Source organism: Ahaetulla prasina, chromosome 6 (assembly GCF_028640845.1).
Source record: "Ahaetulla prasina isolate Xishuangbanna chromosome 6, ASM2864084v1, whole genome shotgun sequence".
Taxonomy (NCBI): Eukaryota; Metazoa; Chordata; class Lepidosauria; order Squamata; family Colubridae; genus Ahaetulla; species Ahaetulla prasina.
This window is the reverse complement of record NC_080544.1, coordinates 67,407,809-67,418,388: the sequence shown is the minus strand read 5'-3', so window position 1 is coordinate 67,418,388 and position 10,580 is coordinate 67,407,809. Positions and strand designations below refer to the sequence as shown.

The window sequence follows — 10,580 nt, the reverse complement described above, 5'->3', positions numbered from 1 at the left end:
ACCCTAATTAATTCTGATGTTACATATTATCTTTAGAAATTAAAATAAAAAATTTTTTTTAACTTGGATTGAATTATGAATGATTTAGGGAAACATCCAAGTAGATTATCATGATATGTCCAAAACTGTAAAGTGTTTTTCAAACTTGGGAACTTTAAAATATGTAGACTTCAACACCTAGAATTTCTTAGCCAGCATGGGAATTCTGTGTGTTGGTCCTTATATCTTAAAGTTCCCAAAACTTTAAAACTTTGAAAACATTGCTGTAAAGTCTCAAAGCATGAACCTGAAATGGATTCACTATTGTACACTGCAATGATGTTCTGTTTTTTTTGTTGTTGTTTTGTTTTTACTATATAGTTACACCTATTTAAAATATAGTAAATGAGCAATGGAGTGTTTTCAACTGTCTTTGAAAAGGAAGCAATTATTTGCAGGGAGAAATAATCAGTTCATTTCAAGCTTACCACGATATTTACAATCATAAAGCAAACATTAACAAACAACTGGAGAAGAGATTTCCAGCAAACCTAAGAATAATTCAAAGAAAGATGAGATATGCCATTAACATTTCACCTAGTTTGGACTAAAGCTAAAGTTTTAACAAGTAAAGTGTGGAACCATATAATAACAGGGCAATTTCTATACATAGTCATATTTTGAAGGGTAGGAACGTCTTCCTTCATCACTTTTGACAGTATTATTATCCATTACTGGAGTCTTCTTGGTTTCATAAGCGGATTTATACCCAGCAGACTTGTAGGAGACTGCCTTGTAACTGAAAGAGAAGTAAATCAAGGTGTCATTTAGTGGAAGTAGGAGGTAACAGTTATCCACACTGTTCTTTTCAATATAGTTCTCTGCCCTTTATAAATATCCAGTGACTACACAACTAATATAACATAAATTTCCCTCTGTTGGCCACCCAGGGTAACCATATAGGAATGACAACCAGATTCTATTTTATTGCAAACTACTGTACCTTGACAGAATCTTGCAAATCTGAAAGTACATTTCTCTCCGCCCACCTCCTTTACAGCAAAGAAACTAGGTAGGGTCTCTTAGGAGTGTCTTGCCCCACCCACTATCCAGTTACAGCTAGGCTATCTGTTATCTGCCCATTCTTGGCAGTATCTCTTTGCCCAGTTTCCCAAGGTCTTTCTTACTTACTATTATACTTTCTCAATCACAATGAATTAAAACTATGTCAGTATTGTGCACCTATTTAGAACTAGTCAAACAATCATCTCCGGCCAATTGAGAGACTCCACACTAAGTCACAATTTGTCCCATCCTTATTCACGGGTTTGGGCAACAATGTCATTGCCAAGTAGCTACTCTCTACTTAACTTCTCACATTGGCCCAACATAGTGTCCAAGCATTAGAAAGAAACAAAAAAAGTAAATGAAAATAATAACATGTTCCACAGACCAAAATGATAGATAATCAATTGGAAAATGAGGGGAGAAAGTCTCTTTGGAGCTTTGCAGACTTTACAGGGAATGGGTGGCTTAACCACATAAAAATCAAGCTTCGTCACTAAAGAGCTGGCCTTATTGTGATATTATGGTAAGAGGAATTTGCATGACCTAAAACTTCATTTCTATAAGCAAACTCATAATTCAGCAAAAGAGCGGGTTATTTGCCTGAATTACATTTGAAAATATATTAATAATCTATTCTTTTTCCCACATTAAATGTGACTTTCTAGGAGTTTGAATTACAAGTATTTCTATTAGTACTTCATACCAGTATTAATAGCTACTACTATGCTACATAAAGGTTTACTTTTAATATAAAAGTTGGCCTTTTACTGGATATCTACTAAAGAAGTCAACTAGAAAAAACGAACAGCAAATACTGAAATAAATTTATATGCTGTATTTTTTCTAGATTATCTCCTGCTTCTGATTTTAAACATTGTTTGTGGATTGTTATTGCTGACAACTACTTTTTCTCATCTTTCTCTAGAAGTGGCTCATAATTTTTTTTAAAAAAATATTCTTTTAAAAGGTAGATTAACTGAAAAGAAACTTCCATAGTCCTTCGTCATACAACATTGTTCACATATAAGAATAGGAACTCACTGGGTCTCCTCGGGTACCAGTCCTCGGCAAGCAATACACATCATAATGCCTCCCACAAAGGCCAGACCTCCAGCAACCCATCCCACAAAGAGAGCAGCACCAAATGTGTATCTGCAAAAGGAAGAGAAAAGGCAGGACTTAATTTTCTGAATAAATGGGACCAGACTAAATTACTTCTGGATTAATTCCACTGAAATCAGATGGATTTAAATGTGGGATGTCCAATTTGCCTCACTAGCTGCAATATGACTAAAGCAGTCTTCCTGCTTATTCCATGGTATCCACTCCTGATTAACTTGGATGTGATTCTCAGAAACTCTCCCCAAATGCTACCAAATTATAATTTCTAACATGAGAGAATAGAAAATAATATTACATATATTAATCATGTTAATAGGATATAAATAATGTATTTATTTATTTATTTATTTATGTGGTATTTCTCGACAAAATATCCATAGCATTGTATCCAAATCAGTAGTGGGTTCCACTTACCTTCGCTACCGGTTCGGAACTGTGAGCACGCACGGCGCTTCTGCGCATGTGCAGAGCATCCTTGATAAAGTCCGGCGGGTAGGTAGAGCCTCCCGCCGCTGCCACTACCGGTTCTCCCAAACCAGGGCAAACTGGTAGAAACCCACCACTGATCCGAATGCCCATCAAGAGCTTACACCAGCCCAATATCTGATTTTTTTAAATAAGTCCATGTATTTGTCATATGATAAATAAATAAATAAATAAATAAATAAATAAATAAATAAATAAATAAATATTTTATATTTATTTGATGTATAGGGCTTTTGAACTCAAACACTGATTCAGAAACAAAGAAAATGCAGGGAAAAAAGTAACCATGCAATGTTAATAAAACCTCAATATATGAAATACAAAATGATGATCAAAAAGCACTGCCCTGGCAAGTCAAGGGTTCAAATGCCTGGGGAAAAAGCCAGGGCTTAGTAGATGAGTTATAATTTTTCTTTGGAAATTTCATTTCTCTGATTGTAGTCCTGATTGCGGCTCTTTTCCCTGTTCCTCGAGGTTATTCTCACAGCCATTACATGGATAGCAAAAAGATTGTTAAAATGAGCTTACTACTTCAGTGCTGATATTAGGAAAACAGCTGCAACATTCTCCTTCTAAGCACTGTGGACTGAAATTACCTTACTTGCAGTGACGGCATCATTCCTGGCTGGTACATATTAGCTGTTGACATCCAGTAGTCTGTGACAAGCATGTTGGCGAAAACAGATACTCCACAGATAGCACAGATACCTATCAAAAAAGAACAGAGATTCTTAGTATCAGACCCAATGAGTCTGTAGTTTATCAAAACTTTAAAAACTGTTTTTTTATTTACTATGTAATTACAAACAGGGCAATGTTATGATCATGCAATTGTTTTTTGTTTTTTTACCTCCACTTACCTTATCAGATTTAAGCTCTATTTTTCAGGAAATATGGTAACACAATTTATTTTTGGTAGGTTTACTTTACTGTAATGTTCATGATGTTTAAGAATATCATTGCTATGAGTCTTATAGTCTATCGTCAAACCATGATCATCTATTGCTAGGAAGGAACAGTGATTAAATAGCTTCATGCCCTGTTTATGGGAGTCCCAGGAGCTTTTACTATCCATTGCTGAATTGGGTACTTATATATAAACGAACTGTAGATCCAATCCAGCAAAGAATACCTTGTTTCAGTTTACAACACAAATGAATAAAAAGGTGCCTAGTTCACCAGATTCCTAATTATATACTATACATTGAAGTACTACATAGGAGCAAATGCAGGTGTCCTTGAATCTCATCACTACTGTTATCCTGTGTTTTGCCAGAAACCAAACATTAAATTATTGTTCCCCTCTGATCTTTGTTGGTCAAACTGGACCTAAAATATTTCAACCAGTACTGGGCACCATATTTTAGGAAGAACGTTGACAACAAGAAAACATTCAGTCTTCAAGTACTGAAGGGCTATCATGGACAAGATGGACAAAATTGTATAGAGTTGTTTTTTTTCCAAAAGGAAAAAAGATAAAACAATGGACTTGTATTTAAAAAATGTAAATTTGGGCTGGACATCAGGACATCTTATTTCCTGAGATGCTGTTCTATAGTGAACAAAGATTTATTGAAGTAGAGTCTGAATGGTCTACTTCTTATGCTATTTGGCATGCATAATATTGGATTCCTGTACTCAGCAGGGGATTGAACTAGACAATTTTCAAAATCCCTTCCAAACATTACATCGTCTGATATTGTCCTGCACTTAGAACATCCAGTGGAGTTCTGTTTCATGACAACATGAATGTCCTGCAGAAATAATTTGTTAGTTCTATTCTCAATAAATAATTTTAAGCAGCATGCAAATTGTGAAATCGATTGAAATAATTATAAATACGATAAGCAACAATACATGAAATAGCAGGCAACAATCAACTCCACCCGCCTGCCCTGAAATCTGCATATGACAATGGGCTAGGAGTGAATGGAGCATGAGATCGTGGTGGCTTGGTCAGTTTGTAGGTGAATGGGGAGGACAGTACATGTGATGACCTTTTCACACAAAATCCCTTTTGTTGCAATTCTCTTCAGCCTCAAATATGAGAATGTGTCTCAGATATGATCTTCTGATACTGGCTCTTATAAGACCCATCAGGGATTCATTACTAAAGCTGTAAAAGCTTTTGAACTGGATATGAGAAAGGTAACCTGCAAAGGTATGCTTACCAGAACTTTATGCAATTGGGAAGTGGTAGGGATGTGGTCAACTAACAGTTTGTGACACTTGTAACTTTTTAAAATGTTTTCCACCTTTTAATTTCAAACATCTCTTTAAAACTAGATAGCATCTATATAAACTCTAACTTACCAGCTACAATGCACATGACTCCTGCAGCCAAAGTCATGCTTGCCTTTGCAGAGTCTTCCATGTTGCCCATCCGTAAACATTTCAGAGAAAAAGTAGCCACCAGGAGACCAAAAGCACCTAGCACAATGCCCACAATCATCAGTGCTCTTACAGCTTGGAGCATTGCTGTCAAAAAGAGGAAAAGATATAGGGAAACATGGGAAAAATGTCTCAGGTAAATGAATACATAAAAACATTGTTCATAACTCTGTATATAACCATGAAGTAATCTGCGTCTCAGCCACAGTTCTTTCACCATAGACTCAGGCCTGGTAGGAAATACTGGAGAGAAAACTGAATGATCAGTTTGCTAAATGGACATTAATATTGAGGGGTTTCAAGAAAAAAGAGTAGATAAATTCAGGAAAACTATTTGCTAATATAATCTTCAGTATCTTTCAATAAATGCCAGCCTCTAGTAGGCTGACAATCAGAATTGAACTATCTCGCAAAGGGTTTGTTTATTTAATTATCAAATTTATATGGCTCCCCATCTTATAAAAAATAACTATGGGTGGTATACAGCAAAAAAGATACAAAAAGAATAAACATGTCAAAAGTCATATTTTTTTAATTAAAAAAGCACACACAAGAGACTTGTGTATCTGGATGCATCTGAATGTTGATTTCCTGGAAGTATCTGCCATAGCCATAATAGACAGCAGCTAGATGTTGATCCAGGTTGAAATTTAGGAAAGCTAGTGTAAAATATCCACAGGAAAGAAGGAAACAGCTGGACCTCTGAAGCAAATGCCAAGTCTCTTTCAAAAAAAGTTCACATTTATATCCTCTTTTCATGTATTTCCATTTTTCCTGGTAACACAACAGTTAAGATTATAAGCCTTTACGTGTGTCTCTTATCAGTTCTATGTTTGCATGTAGCACCTGGACCCTGAAATGTCCCTTGGTTTTTGTTATTGTTCTTTTCTAACTTATAGAAACCTGGCGTAACCATACTTGGACTCTCATATCCATATCAACCTTATAATGCTTCTCTCCTCCCAAAAAAAAATTATTTGGTGATTGAATGATCATTTATATAATGTTATTTTTGTTTTAATATTTCAGTTGTCTAAAGCTGCAACCTGGAGTCCTGTAAAGACAACAACCAACCCCTTGAATTCTACTGAAACCAATTACTAATCAGTACAGTTCTCAAATGAAAATGTTCTGCATCTAGCAGCACATAGGAAACCTGTGCAGTTTTAAATCCAGTACATCTTCCTTCCACATTTTCAATTTAACAGGTATTTAGCTGTTCTTTTCCTGACCTTGGAAGTCTTGCCATTAGTCTCCAATTTGTAAAACCCTGATCTCTTTCTGGCATAAAAATAAGGGGTTCAAACCTCAAAAGTTTCAGCTTTTGTACCATTACTGCTAATATGAAAACTGGAAATATATCTGTCAGGTAAAACACATGTTCTTGCCTATTGCTTCATATACTGGAAAAGAAACAAAAATCTAATGTTTTGCTCCTCTTCTAACCCAATTTTGGACTGTTCTGCCATACCATAGTCATGCATATGCTTAATTGAGGGAAAAATCTCATTACAAGCATTGGATCCTACTTCTGTAAAGACGTGTACTATAAATTCAGAAATAAAATATATCTAAACAAGAACTAAAAAAACAGAAGTTTGCTGGCATACTTTGTTAATCACTAGATGAGTTGCATGTTTATGTGCTATTTTTTCAAAATTATATTGTGTAAATTGTTCATGATGGATAAAATTTAGTTCAGTTTGGATTGACTTCCTTTCTTCTTTCCTATTGCTTCAGCAACGATTCAATGTTTAAAATTAATAAAAGGCCAGAGTTAGATTTCCATAGGTTGGAAATATTGAAATGATGACTCTAGTAAATCTGAAAGGCTTATTTACCAAGAACTTATATTATTCCTGCTGTTCCTGTTATAAAATATCTTCACTATTGCTTTATTTGTCTTTTCTTCCAAGATACAAAGAAAAAATATATCACTCAATTGGTACCAATAACTTCTAACTTCTCAATGCCTACGGTAATACAATAGTTTATTTCCTTTTAATAATTATTGTAATAAGTATTGTAAGCTTATTGTAAACAACTGAGTAAAGTTGTTACTTTTTACATGGAATTACATAAGAAAAAAACCATATTTTATACAGATTATGTAGTTATTTGATCATTATAATTTAGAAGTATATTTGGAACCAAAATTATGTAGAACTTCATTCCTGCATATATTGATATTCTCTCTCTGCCACTTCTAAACTCATTTTGTGATACCAAAAAGTAATATTTTGTGTGGGATTTTCATCCTTTTCAATAAATAGGGTTGTGATGAATTTCAGAATTATTGTTTATAGAAATGTTTACTGCAAAATAACCTATTAAATCTCAAAATTTATTTGAAAAAAGGAATGTATACATTTGTTAGTAAATTAAATTAGTAAATTAAACTAACATTAAGATTAATAGCATGTCAGTCAGTCTAGCTCAGAACTACTTTATTCATCATACTCCTGTCCAATGATTCCAAGTATACAATATCTTTCTGATGATGAAACAAACACATCCAACAAAATAAATAATAAATAAATAAAAGCTCTTAGAAATATACTAAACTAAAACCAAATCATGGTTTTACCAATTCTGTTAGCACTTAAATAAGACCATTAGATTTTCTGTAAATTAGATTTGTAATTTAATTCTCAAGTTCAAATTCTAATATGATATATGTAAATACATACATTCATAACGAGTACCATCCACTGAGGGTACTTTGTACTATAAAAATCTAGAACAATAAAAAAGAACAAAGATATGCGACCATAGGAAGAAAAAAAACATGCCAGACAAAACAAAAATGTTAACTACTAGTTGATGTGTTTCATTGAGCTTTTTCTAAAAATTTATCGATCTCAGAGTTTTATAATGTGCAAGTTATTTATACAACTCAAATGTTAGATCAAATTCTTTTTTTCATAACTACCTTGTGTATATATAACTTCCATCAAGTACATATCGTCATGAGTTAGGCACAACATTAATACCATGGGAAATTCTGATAAAAATTTAGAAGTTTTAAGTATTTAAAATGATATTGTTTTATTCTCTAATATTTTAATGCCAGCAATCTACTTTTTATAGTGGAAAATATCAGACTGTCCTGGGGGGTGGGAGTTGATGCCTTTTATTGAGATAAGTAGATAATGAATAAGTATATATTAAATTAGTCTTAAATAACAAATAAAGAACAGGCTCAGAAAGAAAGCTAACAACTTTCAACCAATTTTGATTTTTTTTCTTTGTAATAGTAACAAGATTTAAACATTAGTATTTTCTATGAGCTACTTTTATAAAGACAACAATACCCTTAGAAGTACATATATCTACTTACTGTAGTCAACATAATCCCCATTTATATAGGCAAGCTGTTTAAAATATTGTATTTGCCAGATTACAAAAAGCATTTGCTTTTATTTTATGTCTTTGGTAGTTTTGGCCATACCTGGAAGCCCAAGAATTGTATAATAAGGCCGACACTCAGTAAGACCCGAACTCTGACTCACACAAGTCCTCCAAAGGCCTTGATACAGGAATAACGATGTCACTGGGTTATTGTATAAATCCTGGGTGCTCCATGGATCCATCGCTGTGGCCACAATACAGCCCGCAAACCCAAGGGCTGCGACACAAAAGCCCATCACCTGGCAAATTGTGGTAGACATATTTTCTTCTGCTACCAAGCTGGTAATGCCAAAGTCCCGTTCACTGTACTAGCAAATTGAGGTTGTGTAAGCCCTTATCAAATGGTTTCCATTAATAAGTTTTGTTTGCTCAACCTGTTTCTACAAGATAAAGCAGTTTCACTCCTGATGAATGTGTTGAGTGTCTCAGGCTGGTGGCATTAGACTAGAAACCAGAACTTTTCTTCCTAGTTCACCCAATAGTCCATCTAGATCAACTGATAGGCAACTTTCTCTGATAAAGTGTTTTGTAGACTCATCATACATAAACATACTGAATTGTTTTGTTTAGCTTTGCATACATATGAGTCTGACGCATCATGAATTAGATTATTATGAAAAAAGAGATAAGAACAATATATTTATGCTAATTTTCATCATAATAATCTTTCTCAGTAATGTTATTAAAATCTAGCTTTGTTTTGCCATATTTTACTTTTATAAAGTGCTGTAATTTAACATTATTTCCATGTTATTAATTGAGCAAACTATAATGTTTCATTTAAACATCTTTTCGATGTTCTAAATCAGTGGTAGTCAACCTGGTCCCTACCACCCACTAGTGGGCTTTCCAGCTTTCATGGTGGGCGATAGGAATTTTGTCCAATACTGAAGCACTTTCCTTTTTTTAAATTTAATTGACTTTTTAAAAAAAATTCATAGCATTATTTAAAAACATTTTCATTAGGTTTTCAAAAAATTCCCTGTGACAATTTAAATTTCTGAAAATATACTGTTTGTATCGCCTGTGCATAAGTTTAGTTCACGTTACGTAAGTGAAACTAAATGGCACTATAGTGTGACCACAAACAAAAAAGCCTCGTCCCAGAATAGCTTGTGCATCTCCCCCCACACCACCCAGCTATAACAGACAAACAGAGCTGGTAGCCGGCGCCCCCCCAAACCCAATCCACGATGCACAAGAGGCATGCACAGACAACAATATATGGGGCATTACTGTGGAACCGGTGGGTGGTTAGAAAATTTTACTACTAACAGAGATACAAAAGTGGGTGGTAGGTATAAAAAGATTGACTACTCCTGTTCTAAATGGAGAGCGCTTTCCGTTAAATACTGTGAATTTTGATATTTGGGAAGACTTGTTTGGGTGAAATAGCCTAATCCACATTTAAAAACTGAGTGATCTAGGGTCTTAGGAATTATAATTAAATCAGAGTGGTATAACTACATTGACATAACCTTGAACAATGAAAAAAATGAGTTTTAATTTTATTTATGCATTTATAATTATATACTGTAGCTGTTTATATTATGAAACACACACAGCTCACAAAATGATAAAAACATGAAAAACACATAATTTCAATAAAAATAATTGCAACAAGATGGAGATACTGTATGTAGGGTAACTTGGTATGCTGGAGTTTACAACTTATCTCAAATGAGGAAAGCCATCTGTATAAAAAAAACTTAATTGTACAGTTTATGAGTTCCCCTGAGCTTATTCACAAATTTCCCACACCCATAGGGCACTACCATGCTTTAATTCTCCTCACTGGCATCGCACCTGCAACATTTGATATGCACATTCTGAAATTAATGTGTGAATAGCTGCTTTTGCGTAGGAGTGCTGAACAGTTAGGACATTTGACTATGAGTGTATTCCAACTAGGGCTGACATTTCTATTAGGCACAATAGGCACAGTATCTAGGGCCCAGGAAAATGTTTTAATTTGCTTAAGCCAGAAAGAATGAAAATTAAGTAGCTATTTGAGCTATTTAATTTCATGCCTTGCCTTTCAGCCTTATTTATTTATACATAAATAGAATAAAGATACACACAATACTAATACATATACATTAAATCCAAGTAAGAGCTCAGTC

The 10,580-nt window shown here is 34.1% G+C and overlaps 1 protein-coding gene across 1 annotated transcript; it reads right to left on the bottom strand.

The window, feature by feature from the left end:
* Positions 1 to 642: 642 nt before the first annotated feature.
* On the bottom strand, positions 643 to 8,717 carry CLDN18 (claudin 18). The gene is made up of 5 exons (XM_058189503.1): positions 8,498 to 8,717; positions 4,969 to 5,133; positions 3,252 to 3,363; positions 2,089 to 2,199; positions 643 to 778 (listed from the first exon to the last, which is right to left on the bottom strand). Exons 1-5 carry the CDS (start codon positions 8,715 to 8,717, stop codon positions 643 to 645), a joined length of 744 nt encoding a protein of 247 aa, XP_058045486.1.
* Between the last annotated feature and the right edge of the window lie 1,863 nt (positions 8,718 to 10,580).